The sequence below is a fragment of the Ambystoma mexicanum genome, chromosome 1q (assembly GCF_040938575.1).
Source record: "Ambystoma mexicanum isolate Mex_15411 chromosome 1q, UKY_AmexF1_1, whole genome shotgun sequence".
NCBI classification, from domain to species: domain Eukaryota; kingdom Metazoa; phylum Chordata; class Amphibia; order Caudata; family Ambystomatidae; genus Ambystoma; species Ambystoma mexicanum.
Genome location: NC_090922.1, coordinates 1,449,774,526 through 1,449,793,578, shown reverse-complemented (window position 1 = coordinate 1,449,793,578; position 19,053 = coordinate 1,449,774,526). Strand labels below are relative to the sequence as shown.

The following is a 19,053-nucleotide window of genomic DNA, read 5'->3' as shown; positions in this document are numbered from 1 at the left end:
CTTTGGACAGGGCCCAGTAAACTTTCTATCCCGAGTTGCTGGACATGTCCATCTGCCCTCCATGGTGCCTTTTTAAGACGTTGACTTGCCATCTGATCCTCGGCAGCCTGAACCTTTATGCTAGGCTACTGGGAGGCTGGCATACAAGAAATGAGTATTGTCGGATGAAGTCCTGGATGTGCTCATTTCGGCTTGAAGGCCTGCTACGAAATCAGTTGATGCCTGCAGGTGGTGTACATTTTCAGTTTGGTGACAGGAAAGTGACCTGGATCATTTATCCTGTCCTCTAGCCCTTGAATTGGATTGTCTGCTTTCCTTGACCAAAGGGGCCTGCATATTGGCATTGTGAAGGATTTCTTTGCCGTAATTTCGATTTTTATAAGTCCCTGGAACAGAGCTAGTTATTCACAATCCCCATGGTTATGCAGTTCTTGAGGGGTAGGTGTAGCCATTTTCCTCCCTGCCAGTTGTGGTTCTGGCGTGGGATTTGAATGTAGTTTTAGCATTTCTTATGGGTGCTTAGTTTGTGCCCCTTCATTCCTGTTCTATTAGGCTACTCATCCGTAAGGTGATTTTCCTGGTTGCCATAATTTCCGCGAGACTGGTGAGTGAGATCCAGGTGTTGTCTGTTTTACCTCCATATTCTTTTTTCCAAAGGGCTGACTTTGAGTGAGAGCACCTCCTTTCTACCAAAGGTGGTCTCAGCTTTCCATCTCTCTCAGAAGCTGTCATGACCCTTGCCCTCACTGACAGGACAGCCTACCAGTTAGGGCCAGTTCAAAGGCCTTAAAACCTCACCCAAGACTCTCTTGGAGTCATTCCTGGCGCCTTTGGCGCCAGGCTCATAACCATCATGAAGACCAACATTAGAATGGGACTATTTACTTGGGACTATTTAACTGGGGGGGGGGGGATTCAGCCAACATGGAGGCACACACATAGCTCAGTTACAAAGAATGTGGTCTAGTCTTTTGGGTGTGGTAGGCCTGGGACTACTTTACCTGGACTACTTTGGGTGTGGCAGGCCTGGGACTACTTTACCTGGACTACTTTACTTGAGACTATTTAAACCGCACCCAAAGAGCAGAACATGCTTTGCGTTATTCTACTCTGGTCAGCGTAACGCTCACCGTGTCCAGTTCTTTGAAGCCAGCTTACCTGAAACCATGGACCTGCAGAGAGAGAAAGAACACGACGAAACTTACCTGGAACAGTATCCTGTCTTCAATCCATCACCAACTTCATTTCCACTCACCTCAAGGTTCGAAATCATCATCCGGCACTGCATGCATCCTGGAATACCATAACCTGGAAAGAAAGACGGCATTAGTAAGCGTTTACTCGCGTTTCCTCCCGAATGAAGAAAGCCACACAATTCTTACCTGGTTAGTCTTCTCCTGGTCAGTATCATTGCTGGAACATTACGGCGCTCGGCAAGGAACATCGCAACCTGCAAGGAGAGAAGAGAGGTTAGCAATATAAAAGGCGAAACAGCGATGCGCATCGCGCATTACTCACCGGACAGCATCATGCACACCGTGCTTTCTCCTACCGGCCCATGCTCATCTTCAAACTGCACCAAAATACCGTTCCATACCTAAAAGGAAAGAAGCAAGACCTTATTATTCGAACTAAGAGGAATATAAGAACTGCATATAGGGACTGTAAAGAAGCAAACCTACGGAGTTGCAGCAGGCCTGGATTCCCACAGAGGGGGCTTGCACCAGTGAAGTAACTTGGTCGCTGCTCGCCCCCCACATCTACGCGCCCCTGCCACGAGGAGCAGGACGGAGAATCCACCTTTTACAGTATTGAGGTGAGGTGAGGAGAGGGCCCAAGGGGGGGAGGAAGGAGTTGAGGCCAAGGGAGGTGGGAAAACATAAAGACAATCTGGTATTGAATCTAGCTCTCCTATATTGCAGACCCATCATTACCCAGAGGCTTTACCAAGGGGCCGGGAGACGGTTTGAGAGTGTAAATCATCCAATCAGGGCTGGGTGGCATTCCCGGGGATACCAGGTAAGCGTAAGAGAAGCTCAATCTTCCTATTTATTTTTCTCCACCTCATCCTTCCGAGGCAGAGGAACTAATTCATTGGATGGAGCCGATACGGATGCTTTAGTTCTATGCCTGTCAAACTAAGGTGGCTAGAAAAGATGACCCACTTTTCGGTGTTTATGCTGGTGCTTGTGCTGGCAGGTCTGGGACCAAACCGACGCTGTCCAGGTCGATCATTATCTGCCTGCATCTCAGAATTCTGCGATCTAACTGGGAAAGATGTGCCTTCGGGGCTTCAGAGCTCATTCTACCAGATGAGTGGCTGCCACCTCTGCCCTGCAGAGAGACGTGTCAGTCCTGGACATTTGCCAGGCAGCAACATGGGTGTCTTTGCACGAGTTTGCTAAGCATTACTGGTTGGATTCCCTTGCGTGCCAGGATACCCATTTTGGCAGGGCACTCCAGAGTTTTCTGGTTTAGGTGGTGTCCTTGCTTCCTCCCTCCTTCACATTATGTACTGCTTTGGCGAGTCTATCATAGATGGGGGGGGGGGGGAATCTGAAAGAATCCATTAGAAGTACAAATTACTTGCGCCTCCGTCATGTTCTTTCTGATGGATGTTCCTCCCACTGATTCCTCATCATCCTCCCTATGCTTCTTTTGAAAACATTATACACCGTCAGTTCTACAGTACGTCTGCTTCAGAGGGCTAGGGAAAAGGGGTTGAACTGAGGTCACAGGGCATGGCACCGCTTTTACCTATTGGCCCCAACATGTCCAGCACATAGAGGCACCCGGCGGAGCAGACGCAGAGCAGTGGTGGAAATCTTTCCAGAGAAAGCTGGGATAGGAAAATCATGGCTGAGGAATCCATGGGCGGAACATCCATCAGAAAGAAAATTACAAAGAAGCAATTTTTTCTTTCTGATGGATTAGTCCTGCCTCACACAGATTCCTCATCAGCCTCCAACATGCCACGTCTGTTGGATGGCTTGTGCACCTCGTATTCCTATTGCTGTGGAGTGCAAGAAAGAGGGTGGAATTGGTCATGGGGCGACATGGCTTTATATATACTGGCCCAGACATCCTGTCAAAGGGGGCAACGGATGGAGCACACTTGGAGCAGTGCAGTGTTTCTTGGTGTGAAGAAAATGTCCAAAGACTGCTGATGCAGGAGAACATCAAAGATGAGGAATCTGAGCAAGCATTACTTGCTGCTCTGAAATGTGTTCTTTCGTGTTAGTATGTCAGTAGGAAATCCCCACAATTTTGGTGGTACACAACTAGGCGGCTCTCTGACACTGAAAATTGTTCCGGCATCATTGGGCCAAGGTGAAATCTTGGTGTCCCACTGTCTAAATGGGAGATAAGCTGGGTTTGTACGATTTGTCTGGGCGGCTATATTTACAAAATTTGAGTCTTGATTTTAGCCTGCAGATTTCTGATGTGGGTTCTAGGTGACATAGGGGAGTGTGGCAGTTTTTGATGTCCTTTCTAGTGCTTCATTTTCCTCTAAAGAAGTGTTCACTTGACAACAGCATTATTGTTCCCACAGAACCGGAGGTGTGAATATCAAATTTAACCTCTCCACAATTGTATTGCTGTGCTCTGAAGCCATCTAATGGTGATTTTTAGTGCAATACAGAAAACATTGCTGTGATTCGAAAACCTGTAACATGAGCTATATACAGATTTAGTACTGTCTTAAAGGTTCTTGTGATACTGATGGATTTCTTTTCTCCTGAATGCAGAAAGTTCCAGAGTGGAAGGAGTTGTTGTCAGTCACGGAGAAACCAGATTATGACCTGGAAGCCTTTGTGAACACAGCTGAGGGCTTAATCCAGGAGTCTTCCCGGATTTTGGTGTCTATGGGAGGTATGTCGCCACTAAGTCCAGTCTTCGTTTGTGGTCCCTGTAATGGTGACCAACTTGAAAGCAAATAGTTCTCCAAATTTAGGACCAGAGAGATCAGGGTGATGGATGACACTGGTCTTCATATGGAATTTTTTAAAGGGCTAAAGATGGGAACTTTGAAATGCATGACTGGGCATACCATCAACCAATTTGTTTTTATAGAGGTTAAAAACATTGCTTTTGACATTTTTTGTAATGGTGATAAATATAGGTGTACTTTTTAGTACTCTATTTAAATTACTTTTTTGTTGCATTAATGATTAATGAAGTGACAATAAGTGACATGCTCGTGAATATTTCCCGTCAGGCTGGGAATTCTCGGTAAAAAAAACTATCTTTAAACTGAAAACTGCCAGTCTCCTATAGTTTATCACTGTCCTTTGGGTCATCCTGCCCCCAGCCGATGACACTTGTCCTCCTAAGCTCCACCCCTGATGGCCATCTTCAGATATGACCACACATTTCTAGTGTTGGGAGTCTTCGTGCTTTGCTCCTTGAAATATTTAATTTTTTTGTTGCAATTTTCTTTTACGGTTTAAAAAGATTTTCTTCATCAACCATCACACAGTGGCTACCGACGGCAGGGACCCGTTGTTGGCGAAGATGTTTTTTTTCATCATTGGATCTTCTCTCCGTGACTCGAGCAGGCCCAGGCTTGGACCCACATCTTCACCTCGACCATGTCTAATGCAGCGAAGAAAGATCTTCAGGACCTCTGAGTCCTGTGGCCTGAAGATCATTTTCGGCGCGGATCGACACATAAACTGCCTTTGTCTTCACCCAGATCAAAATGCGGACGGCTGCAGTATCTGCTGTGGTTTCTCATCGAAGATCGAGCAGGATCGCCACAGGAGCAGGAAAATGCCTGGGACGCGGCCTCCGCGTGCAGTCAAGTGTCATCCATGACCGGCAGATTTTATGATTGGAAAGAAGCGGTCTGTCTTTTGAGGATGCTTCTTCTAGGGAGATCCAAAAGAAGGCAAAAATCCATGCTCCATTTGCTCACTCTTCGTTCGCTGCGGGACCAGGGTCAGTCTCAGTCAATGGTTAGCCTGCCGGTTGGTGGGTTCCCTCGGTCTGCGAGGAGGTCCTTGACACCATCTAAACACAAGTCATCGAAGAGCAAACCTTCTGGGGGCCTGTCAACTGCACCCCCATCATTGGCGCAGGGCCAGTCTGCAAACCCATCCACCAGGACCACCATTGCACCGTCCACTACCGCCTCGTCCACGAGCTCAAGCCAACCCAGTCGACGAAATCAGAAAATACAGCTCTTCCATTGACAGTCTCTACCTTCATGAATACCACTTCGAGGGTTTCATTGCTGGTGAGGCCTCAGTCGCAGTCCCGACCACGACCTTGTCAGTGGCACCGGTTCCTATTCTGCAAATACCCATCGTGCACTCCTTCCTGCAGGATTCGGGAAAATTGAGAGACTTGCTTTCAGCTACAGATTTCCTTCCCAGGCCCACCTAGGGGTCTCCTTGAGTTTCCATGGAATCTCAGAGGACTTCTCTGAATATATACACCAGTTCTGAGGAGGATCTTCAGAAAGCTATCTGTTCAGACCACGAGGGAGGCCAGGGACTTGCGTCTCAGGAAGGATCACAGTTTCGTCTGCTATTCCAACCGTTTGTCCCTCCAAGGGGTTTCAGTCTAGCTCCTGCCCTGGCTACACCGTTTGCACCCCCCTCCTGCACAGAGGGCTACGTCACTGGACATCCTGACTAACCTGCATACTTTGGGGCTGACATTCAACAGCGGTTGCCAGCTGGTTCTGTAGCTGGTCCAGCAAGGTTTTCACCCAGGCCAGCCAGCAGTCCACCTAGGCATCAGCTTTCATCACCCCGTCGGGCGCGTGTCCACCCCAGGTTGGGGGCTTGCCCCCGGTGGAAGAGGAACCAGTTTGCATGGACTCTGACACGGATACCACTGCTACTCACACTGATGAGTTTGAAGATTATGTTCTAGCTGACTAGGAACTGCCACAGGTTGACGAGCCTGCCAGGGCTTCACCATCGGACGAAATTGGCTCATTCCACTATAACTCCAATGCGGCCAAGCTCTTCAGTCTTGTGCCAGAGGAGAAAAAAAGAGCTTCCTTTTTCAGCGCAGAGTCCTCGAGGAAGACCTTTGTGTGGGCCCGTTGTTGGATGACGTTTGGGAAGACTGATTGGCAATCATGAAGGTAAGATTCCGAATACCACGCCATCGAAGCGTGACAGGCTGGAGAAAGTAGTACTGGGTCCTGGATTCGACACCCTGGTGTCTCTGGTCTCAGCCTTCTCCGGACTCTGCTGTCGGGCGCCAGGAAGCGATCATGCAACCCATAGTCATTGTCCATGGTCGTCCCAGACGAGGAAGAAAAGAAGCGGATGCAGCTGGCAAGCGCATCATTTACAACGTGGCCTCTGCCATCAATGCTGCGGACAGCTTCACCATTCTGTCTTGATATGACGGGGAGCTTTGGTACATGGTCGGACCCATCCTGGACCTACTCTTTAAAACACTATAAATCAGCAATAGTTGCCTCTCCAATGATGCCCCCGCCCCCCTTAACTTGCACAGATCCTCACACAAGAAAATTCTTCCAGACCCACGAGATTGGCCTATGCCCACAGTCTCAACCAACCAAATTTTAAACTGTGTAAAGCGGGAGGCGCAAGCTTTCCTACCATCGTAGCCAAACAATGGAACTTACTCCCGCCAATCCTGAGAGTCGAGCAGTATTACTGGACCTTCCGGAAATCACTAAAAACATTCCTGTTTGCTTAACTGTTGATGTGAAAACTGCTTGATATACTGACTCACTGTACATGCTTGGTCTTTGTGAGTAACTGGTCATGTAACAGCACCTTGATACCTCAGGGCTTAGTGCACTTTATAAAGGGAAAAATAAATAAATGGCAAGAAAGCCAAAGCCTTGGCCTTGTTCCAGGAACGATAGGAGTCTGATCACGCCATTACAGTGGTGGTCCATCAAGCAGACTCTGGGTTCTGCCAAATGTGAAATGGTGTGTCCGGCACCAGAGTTGGCTGAAGGCCACAAACTTTCGAGCTGTTGTGCAGACCCAGTTTGTAGATATATGCCGTTTGATGGGCACAACCGGTTTGGGAAGGCAGTAGATGGCTCTGCAGGACATCATGACGGAGACTGCACACTCTCTGGGCACCTTGCAACAAAGGATGGCGTCCTTTGGTTCCCTGAGGGGAAGAGTTTCCAGGTCCTCCAATGAGTCACTACCCCCGATCGTCAGCCTTCCTGCTCCACCAACCAGAAAGCCTAAAGGGTGTGCTTCCAGCTCTACCGCAGTGGATGCCAACGTGGTAGTCCTCTGCCATCCCATCCAGAACACAGATGCCCAAGCAGGCCTGAATTGCTATGGACCCACGCCCCCACTTTCGCACCCCAGTTGGAGGTGAACTTTGTCGAGATGGAGAAACATCACCACAGACTGTTCTTCAGCAGGGGCGGGCTTTAGAATGACAAGAGAGGTGCCCCTGCATTCCTCCTGTAGTGCTTCAAGAACACCACATGGTCCAACCACTACAGGAGGTTCAGGCCATGTTGTGAAAAGAGGCAAAAGACAGCACCTCCGTGGCTCGGAGTGTACTCCATATACTTTCTGGTACGGAAGAAGTCAGTAGGGTTGCAACTGATCCTAAACATAAGATGCATAAACAAGCACCTAGCATCGACCAGCCGGAGGAGGAGGATTAGGATTTTATGGCAATTCTCGATCTGGAGAAGCATACTTCAGCATACTCATTAATCGCGAACACCCCGGAAGTCCACGGACGGCACTACCAGGCTCTGCCATTCTTCCTGAAAACTGCTTAGAGGGTATTCCCAAAATGCTTGGCCCCAGTAGCGTGCACCTACGCCGCAGGGGCATACAAGTCTTCTCTGGTCGACTGGCCGATTCGATCCCACTCACATGCTGGTGACCAAGCACCCAGCACAGACCATATGCCTTCTGACTTTGATCTGATTCTCCATCAAATATCCAAGCCCTGCATGGAGCCATCACAGAGTGCTCTGTTCCTGGGTCCCTGACTGAACACCATCTCAGATCTAGTGGCCCCCTCTTCCCCCTGCTCTCTCCCCCCCCCCCTCACCCCCTTCGGAGGAGGGGGTGAAAGCCATCCTAGGAAGTTTCAGCGGCTGTTGATTGATCCATTGTGACATTTCAGTCCATTAAATCCCTATTGGGCATGATGTCCTCCTGCCTCAATCTACCCACCTTTTGCAGGATACTGATGCGTCCCCTCTAGGAATTCTTAGACGCCAGGTGGCAGCAGGTCACGGGCACATGGTTAGACCAGATCGCCCTCAATCGGGCATTACAGCAGGCTCTTAATTGGTGGTCGGTGCGGTCACATCTCATTCAAGGAGCTCCCTTCCAGATCCCTCCATACCAGTCTACAGTCACTACGGATGCCTCTCAGGAAGGTTAGGTAGCCCACACAAGGACAGTCTCACACCCGAGGCCTCTGGCTCCCGGAGAAGGACTTGCACATAAATGTACTGGAAGTCCAGGCAGTCTTCTGAGCCCTCAAGCCATTCTAGCATCGGCTACATGGAAAGGTGGTGCAGAACTTCACGGACCCTACTATCATGTTTTACATCTAGGAAGAGGGTGGGACGCGCTCCCCGTTTTCTCTCTGGAGGCCCAGTCCCTGTGGCGCTGGGCCATTCTTCAGGGCGTTTTCCTCATCCCCTTTCACCTGGCAGGCACCAAGAACACCATTGCAGACTTGCTCAGCATGGAGCTGTGGTCCTGCCACGAGTTGGGAACTTGAACAAGCGCAAGTGTCTTAACTCTTCAGCAGGTGGGGCCCTCCCCAAATAGTCCTCTTCACGACAGCTGTGACAACTCTTAAGTGCCCCGAAGTTTGCCACCGAATATCATGGGGCGGGCCTTCACATTCCTGTGGGACGGGCTATTCCTTTACGCCTTCCCTCCAATTCCGCTCCTGTTATGTGTAATTAACACACACAGGCGTTGCCATTGTGGGATGATACCCATTGTGCCGGTGTGACTGCGGCAGATCTGGTACCTTGAATACCGCCATCTGTCAGTGGTTCCAGCCATCCAGCTGCCTCCACTTACTGAATGTCTCTCCATGGACGACGGAACAGTACTGCACCACAACCAAGCATCACAGAGCCTAGTGGCCTGGCTCCTGCAGTCTAGTGTTTGCGCTCTATTGCCTGGTGCCGGAGTGCAAGAAGATCCTGGTCAAGACCAGAGCTCCCTGTATGTTGTCTTGTTAGACACAAATGGAAGTACTTCAGTATTGTGCAGGACGCAGAAGATTATGCCTTTGCGGAGAACTGCTATGCAGCTCCTCCATGATCAGCTCTCACCGGCTAAAGTTGAGCTGGCTCATGCCTCCAAGGTTAATCTGGCTGCGATATCCCGGTTTCTCCAGCATGGGGTCTGGCATGGATTCACATGCTCATGAATATTCCCCGTTGTCAGGCTGGGACTCCTCGGTAAAGAAAATAAAACAGTATCAGTTTCGTTTCTGATCTGTCTTTCGTAGTAATAACCAATCACTGGTCTCTGCGTCATACTGACCACAGCCAATGACTGCCCTCTACCTAAGCACCGCCTCTGGCAGCCATCTTCAGATTTTTACCGCACGTTCATGTGTTGGGATCCTCGTGCTTTTGCTCTCGAGCGTTAGTGCTATTTTTTCACGTTTTTTGCTCAAAAACTTTGTTTTTTCGGTCAAAAGAGCCTCAAGCTCCACCGACTCTCCATCCGATCAACGGGGACCCGTGTCGGATTAGTCTACGCCCCTCAAGGGTAGGATTTCGTCGAGCTACGCTTTGGAGGACTCCAGAAGCTTCTCAGGCCCGGACATGGCCCAGGAGAAGGGAAGCTCGACGCCCGGAAAGCTGTTCAGGGTCTGCCCTGGATGCCAGCTGCAGAACGTCTTTAAGGAGGACGAGCACTCCTTTTGTCTCTACTGCTTACATGAGGACAAGGCGCACGTGGAGAAGGACTGTGCGTTTTGCGGCAATATGTCGGAGCGGACCATGAAGGACCGCCATCAACGTCTCGCCAAATGGCTGGAAGGGAAGAGCCCGTCAGGCGAGAAGAAGAGGAAGAAATCCGAGCGGTCTTCTAAGACCTTTGAGGACGCCCCGGCGACGGGGGTCCAACACAAGGCCAAGCACCGCGAGTCCGCTGGCACCGGGAGCGCCGAACGGTCGGGCTCTACGGGCGCCAGGCAGGGCGCACCCTCCCCGGCACCTTCAGCCACGAGCCAACGCTCTGGGTCGGGTAAGAGGAAGGGCGAGGCCCCGGTCGAGCTCGAAGGCCCCATCGGAGGGGGAGCGAGGCAGTGACCCCCCCCCCCCCTCAAGGATAAGGCGGTGAGTGCACCTAAGGTGGTGAAGGCCTTAATCCATCCGGCCAAGCCCTCTATCGATACTGTCACGGCGGCCCTGGCTCAGCCTGTGGAGGCTACACCAGTGGTGGCGACCTCGGGGCTCAGAGTCTCCCTGCCTCCTCGGAGGGAGTCCTCTTTTGTGCCCATCGATAGGACCCCCGTGAAATCCCCGGCAGGGAAGAAAAAGGGGGGGCAGGGCGTCGTCGTAGATTCGGCCTCAGCCTCTGAGGAAGAGCTGATTGAGGTCTTAAGCCACGGCCTTGGCGTGGAAGAAGACCGGCCCGTCGGGATGGATCCCGACGCAGGTGACGACGACATCGTCGAGGGTGCCGACGGGGCCCCTGTTCGCCCGTCGGATTCCCCTCTGCCAGCGCCGCAAGACAACTCGGCGGCCATTTTGTTGGCTATACAGTCCTTATGTTCAGAGATAAGGACGAGACTACCGTTGCTGACAGAGGAACCTCTCCCGTCGGGGGGTCCTGAACCGGGACCTTCTGGTGCTCCCCCGCCCAAGAAAAGGAGGATTCACCCTCCACCTCCTTTTCAGCCGTCGCGCCCCGTCCAGTCCTCCTCCCCGTCCACCCGAGGGGATGATACGGGGACTGACACGGCAGCGACGGGTACGGACGACTAGGTATACGAGGATATACCGTCGTCACCTCCCACCAGGGCTTCTCCGCTCGACGAGATTGGATCGTTCCACTCCATGATCGCCAGGGCATCCGAGCTTTTCCAACTCTGCCCTGAGGAGAAGAAAAAGGAAGGATTCCTTTATCAACGGCACGAGGCCAAGAGGAAGACGGTCCTCGCGGTGCCTCTACTGGACGACATTTGGGATGAGGGCCTCGCCCTCCTCAAGAACCCTTCCACGACGCCAGTTAGAAGAGACCGGTACGAGAAGAAGTACCGGGTCCCACACGCGGCCCCCCTGTGCCTCCGGGCGCAGCCTACCCCGGACTCCGTCGTCTCTGCAGCGGCCAGGAAGAAAGCGGGGGGGGGTGCGGCCTCCACATCGACTTCCTCACCGGACGGCGAGGGACGCAGGGTCATCTCGTCTGCAGCAACGACGATTAAAGCGGCCAACGCTTCGGCTATCGTGGCCTGCTACGACAGGGAGCTATAGTACAAACTGGCTCCCCTGCTGGACTTCCTACCGGACGACAAGAGGGCGGATGCCCTGGAGATCCTACAGGAAGGCGAGGTGGCGTCGGACCACGCCATCACTATTGCGACGGACATCGCCGACACTGGGTTTCGCCAGTTGGGCAACGGCGTGTGCCTTAGGCGGCGTGGATGGTTCAAGGCTACGGACTTCCGTCAAGACGTACAGACCAGAGTCCTGGACATACCGTTCGATGGGAACAACCTGTTTGGGAAAACAGTGGACGATTCCCTTCAGGCCATTAAAGCGGACACTGAGACGGCCCGGGCCCTTGGGGTTCTGCAGCAACGACGGACGCCCTTTCGGAGCAGCGGAGGCAAGGGCGCCTCCAAAGGTTCCGGCGGCGGTTTCTCCACCTACCGTCAAGCGGCCCGCTCGTCGTCTCAGGAGGCCTACAGAGGACGAGGCAAGTCTGGCGCACCCCCGTCGTCGCCAAGGAGGTCAAGGCGGCAAAGCCTCGTCGAAACAGGATTGAACCGGCCGTGGGGTTGGGCCCCCACCGAAGCACCCCGGTGGGAGGCCGGCTGGCGAGCTTCGTCAGCGTGTGGGAGTCCATCTCCACCGACCGTTGGGTGCTGGACGCCTTAACCCGGGGCCACGCGCTCGAGTTTCAAAGAAGGTGCCCGCGCGTCCCCCCCCGTGGCCAGGAAAGAGCTTCACGTCCCTCAGCTTCTCCTGGAGGTAAAGGCGATGCTCAGGAAGGGCGCCATCGAACTCGTCCCAAAGAGGCTTTGGGGCTCTGGAGTTTACTCGAGATACTTCCTTGTGAAGAAGAAGACGGGAGGATGGCGCCCCATCCTAGACCTGCGACGTCTGAACAAGTTCATCAAGGCGCAGAAGTTCCGGATGGTCACCCTCCAGCACGTCCTGGGGCAGCTGGAGGAAGGAGACTTCCTGTCGTCGTTGGATTTGGAGGATGCCTACTCCCATATTCCCATCCTAAAGGGGCACCGAAAATTCCTCAGGTTTGTGGTCCAAGGGCGTCACTACCAGTTCAAAGCCCTCCCCTTCGGACTACGGTTGGCACCCAGGGTATTCACCAAGTGCCTTGCACCGGTGGCGGCGCAGCTGCGCCGCGAGGGGATCCACGTCTACACCTACCTGGACGACTGACTGGCTCATCCGAGCCAAGACGAGGGAGCTCGCCGTGGAGCACACGGCAAGGACCGTCCAACTTCTCACGGACCTGGGATTCTCCGTGAACTACGCCAAGTCCCACCTGGTACCCGCGCAAAACGCACTGTTTCTGGGAGCGAAGCTCGACAGTGTCCCTTCTGGCCTCCCCATCGGAGGAAAGGACCAGGTCTATCCTGGGCAAGGTACAGCGGATGTTGGTTTCCGACGCGGCCAAGGTGAGGTCCATCAAGTCCCTCCTCGCAATGATGTCTTCTTGCATCTACCTCATTCCCATGTGCAGGCTCCGCATGCGCCCGTTGCAGGAGTTCCTGGACGCGCGCTGGATCCAAATGACGGGCGGCTTCGAGGAGAGGATCACACTCGACGAGAGTTTCCGCCGAGCGGTCCGGTGGTGGGGCAACCGCGCGCATCTGACGGCGGGCATGGACTTTCAGACCCCAGACCACCAGGAGACAGTGACCACGGATGCCTCCCTGGAAGGGTGGGGAGCGCACACCGAAAATCTGCACGCGAGAGGCCTCTGGCTCCCGACGGAGAAGTCCCTCCATATCAACGTCCTGGAGCTCCGTGCAGTGTTCTGGGCCCTCAGGTCTTTCCTTCCGTCCCTCAAGGGCAAGGTGGTGAGGATCTTCACCGACAACACCACCACCATGTTTTACATCAGGAAACAGGGCGGAACCAGGTCCCCAGCACTGTCCAAGGAGGCACAGGACCTGTGGCATTGGGCCGCCGCCCAAAGGATGTTTCTGGTGCCGTTTCATCTGGCAGGGATAAAAAACACCATCGCCGACTAACTCAGCAGGGAGCTGCGTTCGTGCCACGAGTGGGAACTACGGCAGGATCTAGTGGATCGCCTCTTCCGACTGTGGGGCACACCCCAGATCGACCTGTTCGCGACGGCGACGAACTCCAAGTGCCGGAGGTTCGCCAGCAGGTTTCCCCAGGCGAGGAGCATGGGCGATGCTTTCTCGTTCCCCTGGGAGGGCCTGTTCCTCTACGCGTTCACTCCTTTGCCACTGCTAATCCGGCTCGTCAACCAGCTCAAGAGGTCACGGTGCAGGATGATCCTCGTCGCACCTGCGTGGCCGAGGCAGATATGGTTCCCGGACCTTCTGGACTTGTCAGCGTCCCCGCCAATCAAGCTGCCGGTGGACGCGGATCTACTCTCCAGGGAAGGAGGCGCCATCCTCCACCACGACCCGTAATCGCTGAACTTGCAGGCCTAGCTCCTGCAGCGCTAGAGTTTGGAGGATACGACATACCGGCCGACTGCAGAGAGGTTCTTGCAAAGGCCAGGGCGTCCTCGACTCTTAAATGCTACGGACACAAATGGAAGAGGTTCTCTGTCTGGTGCCACGCACAGAAGATTAACCCTCTACAGATTACGGCTCCCCAGGTACTGCCGTACCTGCTGACGCTGGCCAAAGCTGGACTGGCACACGCGTCCATCAAGATTCATCTTGCTGCGATCTCCCGATACACCAGAACCACGGGCCGGACGTCCTTGTGGTCTCATCGTCTGGTGAAAGAGTTCATGAAGGGACTGTTCAGATCGTTCCCGCCGGTGAAGGCGCCGGCCCCGGCGTGGGAGCTCAACGTGGTGCTGACCAAGCTCATGGGACCTCCGTTCGAGCCTCTGCACTCGGCCGCGTTGAAGTTTCTGTCGTGGAAAACAGCGTTTCTTGTGGCCATCACCTCCGCACGACGGGTGGGAGAGATCCAGGCCCTTTCCTGCAAGGCTCCGTACTTGACTTTTCACGACACGAGGGTAGTGCTCAGGACGCACCCCTCCTTCATGCCCAAGGTACCGTCGGACTTCCATCTCAACGAACCCTTGGTGTTGCCTGTGTTCCTCCCGTCGCCTTCGTCGCCGGGTGAGAGGACTTTGCACTCGCTGGATGTGGCTAGAGCGCTGAAGTTCTACGTGGACCGCACAAAGTGTTTTCGGAAGACGTCACAACTCTTTGTGAATTTTGGACCTGTCAATCAGGGGAAGGCTCTCTCGAAGGCTTCCATTTCCAGATGGCTCTCCGGCTGTATCATGTACTGTCATCGTTTGGCAAACCGACCGCTGCCTGGCCGTCCGAGAGCCCATTCCACCAGAGCGATCGCAGCTACCACGGCGTTCCTTTCTGGTGTGCCCCTGCTGGACATATGCAGGGCTGCTACTTGGAGGTCGACGCACACCTTCACTAAATTCTACTGCGTCGATCGGGATTCCAGGGAGGAGTCCAGGGTCGGCCAAGCAGTGCTGCGCAACCTGTTCGCCTGAGGTGAGCCTGGTGAGGAGGTAAGATGCTTAATGTTGAGTTTGGTGTAATGCTTAATGTTGAGCCTTTGCCACCTCCCGTGGTTGTGCATGTGTGTACTGCTATGTATTCGTTATTCATGAGCATGTGAATCCATGCCAGACCCCATGCTGGAGAAGTTACAAGTTACTTACCTGTAACTGTTGTTCTCCAGCATGGGTCTGGCATGGATTCACATGCGAACCCTCCCGCCTACCCCTCTGCGGCTCTTCACTTGGTCATACTGCCACTTCACGTGCTTCCAAATCTGAAGATGGCTGCCAGAGGCGGTGCTTAGGTAGAGGGCAGTCATTGGCTGTGGTCAGTATGACGCAGAGACCAGTGATTGGTTATTACTACGAAAGACAGATCAGAAACGAAACTGATACTGGTTTTTTCTTTACCGAGGATTCCCAGCCTGACGACGGGAAATATTCATGAGCATGTGAATCCTTGCCAGACCCATGCTGGAGAACAACAGTTACAGGTAAGTAACTTGTTCCATACACACATGTGCCAGTGAAGCGCTCCGTGGTTGCACAGGCTCGGCCAGGAGTTCCTCAAAGGCCTCTTTGGGACTTTTCCGCCAGTGAACTGAGTATGGTTTTGACTAAGCTCATGGGGCCTCCCATTTGAACCAATGCATCATGCCCCTCTGAGGTTTCTTTTGTGGAAGACTGCTTTCCTGGTGACAATCCCCTTGGTCAGGTGGTTCAGGGAGATCCAGGCCCTCTCCAGCAAGCAGTCGTACCTAGCCTTCCACACTACAAGGATGGTGCTGCAGACTCATCCCAAAGGTTCCTTACATTTTTTCATCTCAATAAGCCTTTGGTCCTGCTGGTCTCCTTACCAAACTCTTCGACGCCTGCTGAAAGGGCGTTGTATTCATTGGACGGTGCTCGTGCCTTGAAGCTCTTTGTGGCACGCACAAAGGATTATCTGAAGAAGTCTCCGCTTTTAGTATATTTTGGACCTGAGACACACCGGAAGGCCCAGTTTAAGGCTTCAATATCCAGGTGGCTCTCAAGCTGCATCATGCCATGTCCATAGTCTGTCCAGGCCAGCTGAGAGCCCACTCCATCAGAGCCAGCGTAACAACAATGGTGTTTCTCTCTGGTGATCCCCTGCTCGACATCTGTAGGGTTACCAAGTGCTGGTCTACCAACACTTTCACAAGATTTTACTGCGTCGACTGGATTCCAGACAGAGGAGTCCCGGATTGGCCAAGCTTACCTGTAACTCTTGTACTCGTACGTCCCTGTTGGGGAGAATTCCATAAATGGCTGATTTCCCTTACCTAATGAGTCCCTCAGCAGCTTTGCTGGATTTCTAGGATTGTTTATTTTTCACCTGGTAAGAGCGTGACCCTTTTCCCCACTCTTACATGTGTTTTGCTGTGTTTGTTTCCCTTTTTGTGTGATCTTGAGCACTGGAGCCTCACCTACTCCATAGCCTCATATTTTTGTGTTACACAGCACCTTCATTGCAGTGACACTTGGTTGTCTTTTAGACTTCCCACTGACGCAATTATTCTGGGGCTGACTACTGGGCCCAGAAAAGGTAAAGTTGTCATTAACTTTGTTAGTCACTTTAAACCACATACCAAGTACACCCCATCTTACATGGAGTATTGGAAAGGGTTAATTCTTATCCCTTTTTGTCTGTCTCTTGGAGCCTTGTTTCGCTCACTTTACATCAAAACTTGGCTGGTGGCAGTGGTATCTACCTTAACTTTTCTTCCGTGATTATCTTATATAAACGTGGTATTGTTTTAGGCTATTATATTAGCCTCAAACATAAACTTGCTTGACCAAATAAATTTAATTTTGGCTCCGGCTGAGTTTATTCGCCATTTTTTGTTAGTCTTTCTCATGTTTTTGTCTGCGCGCCAAACCGGGGATGATTCCTTTGTTCGCTGTCTTTTCGCGGGCTTCTGCACAGAAGCCCTCCTTAAGTCGCCTGAAAGTCTAGGTAGGCAGGATGTGAGTGAGGGATCTTCGGGCCCCTGCCATGGGTTCCCTTGGTACCCAAGTCGCACTCCTGTTTGATTGGCTGAGGGGACTGTCCTTGCCAGGCAGCCAGCCTGCTGTGTGATTGACAGCCAGACTGTATGAATGTGGGAAAACTGCATAAAAAGCAGGTCTCTGGGACTGGAAAGGCAGTCGCCACTGGAACGAAAGAACCTACGAGGAGCTGACGGAAGAGGACCCCTACAACGACTGAACCGCCCGGTCAAGCCCTGTTGCAGGTCCGAATCTTCAGAATCCGACGACCGAAAAGATCCTCCAGGAAACTTCTTCCCTTGAACTGGTGGGACCAACCAGTTCGCCCAAACTGCAAGCCAGGACCCCTCCTCCTGGTTGAATTCGCCATACAGAGCTACAGTGGGCCGGATAGCCAGAAAGGTCGGACCCTGCTTTGGTTTTAAGGAGCGCACCTTTTATTTGTTTTGCTCTGCTGCTGGGTTCTTCCCTGGGTGGCGCAGGACCCTCCAGTCTTCCTACTTCGTGTCAGTCCGACAGTCACTTCAGGAACAGTGAGCCTGCAGGAACCACCAGGAACGTCCGGCGCAGCTACAGCTCCCTCTCCGTTTTAAGGTACTGTGTAAATCAGGTTGTCCGTTTCGTTCAACCGCGGTGAAAGTGTTTGAAATCTTTCTCCAATCCGAGGGCTTGCCCTTCTCTTCGCTTTGAACTAACTTTTCTATCCACCAGCCTCATCCAGAATCTGCCACAAACTTTACCACAAACTACCCTGAACTATGTGATCTTGAGCAAAAGACTTTTGACCCATTGACTTTGGCCCCAAGACTTTTCTATCTGATTTCATCATTGTAGTTGCTCTTGTTGAACTGCCCTGAGTACTTACCTGTTGGTATGATTTAATTTGTATTAACTTTCTTTCCCTGACTTTTAAATTGTTGGTGCCATTTTGCTCCCACTTCATTTTGTGAGCTTACCTTGTCTGGAAATTAAGGGAAGTGGTGTGGCATATTAAGAGTGTGATTTTTCTTTTTATTTTTTTTAATTTTTATTTTTTTTAACTTGTTTATAATAGTGCAATGCTATACAACTGAAGAGTGAAATAAATATTTATTCTTTTACTTGAAAACCTTGAGTCAGTGTTTGCCTGAATCATAGTAATTGCTGTCCTTTGTGTAACTAGCTGATACTGCTCACTTACTCTTGAAATAAGTCTGGCTGCTCCGCTACTGCTACCACTTGAACTGTGTAGTACAGGCATGTACCAAAGGTGAAATTGTACTGTCACTTGTAGTCTTAATTGTGTGGTGTTCCCAAAGGGTACTGCATATAATTCTGCCTAACAGTCCCATCCCCTTTCCTCCATCCTTATGGGCGCCCCCCAACATGGGGATAGTATCGGAACCTTTGGCACCAAAAAATTGAGCTGCTCCTTTATATTTAGTAGTGTGTGGGGGTGCGGCCACAACCAGCCGAGGCCCCCCCTCCCTCTGGCGCCTCTCCTCTGTCACTTGTTTTCCGGCGTCGGACCTGGCAGCCAGTGCTGAGACTTATTTAGCTCTCAGCTTGCTCCCTGTTGTGTTTTTTCAATCTTATTTAACTTCCCTTCGGTGCCTCTTCTCCCCTGGCACATGTTGGCTGCTGGAGGATTCACGAGATGTGCTTCATGCGACTGCTCGTTCCCAGCCTCGGACCCCCACGCACTCAGTCTCGAGTGTTTGGTGCCTGACCACCACTGGGACGCATGTTCAGCTTGCAGCGCTCTCGGTCACAGGTGTTTGGCAGGATCCTGTGCAGTTCCCTTATGGAGCACTACGGAAGATTAAGACTACAGGTATGAGCAATAAATCCCCTTTGGTATCAGTCTGTACCACAAAGATTTAGTTGGTAGCTGTGGCTAAGCAGTCACTTATCTCAAGAGGGAGATGAGCAGTATTCAAGGTTTACACAATAGGGATTCAGTACTATGGCACAAGGAAACAATGACCAAAGCTCTGTATTAAAAAGAATATATATTTATTTTACACACTTCTAGTTAAACACATTAATCACAGTTATTAAAGCAAGTTAAAAACAGTCAAAAAAGTATACACAACTTCCTAGTTAAATTGTTGACAAGAAAAAGAACAAGTTATGCAGGAATATACCCTTAGGTACCCTAGTAACA

The 19,053-nt window shown here is 51.9% G+C and overlaps 1 protein-coding gene across 5 annotated transcripts in view; it reads left to right on the top strand.

Moving 5' to 3' along the window:
* KIF2C (kinesin family member 2C) overlaps window positions 1-19,053 on the top strand; it is a 1,350,025-nt gene that overhangs the window by 1,270,717 nt on the left and 60,255 nt on the right. For all 5 annotated transcript variants that reach the window (XM_069642340.1, XM_069642339.1, XM_069642341.1 and 2 more), the window contains one exon: window positions 3,750-3,873. In XM_069642340.1, the coding sequence (XP_069498441.1) occupies window positions 3,750-3,873 (124 nt within the window). The remainder of the gene's footprint in view (window positions 1-3,749; window positions 3,874-19,053) is intronic.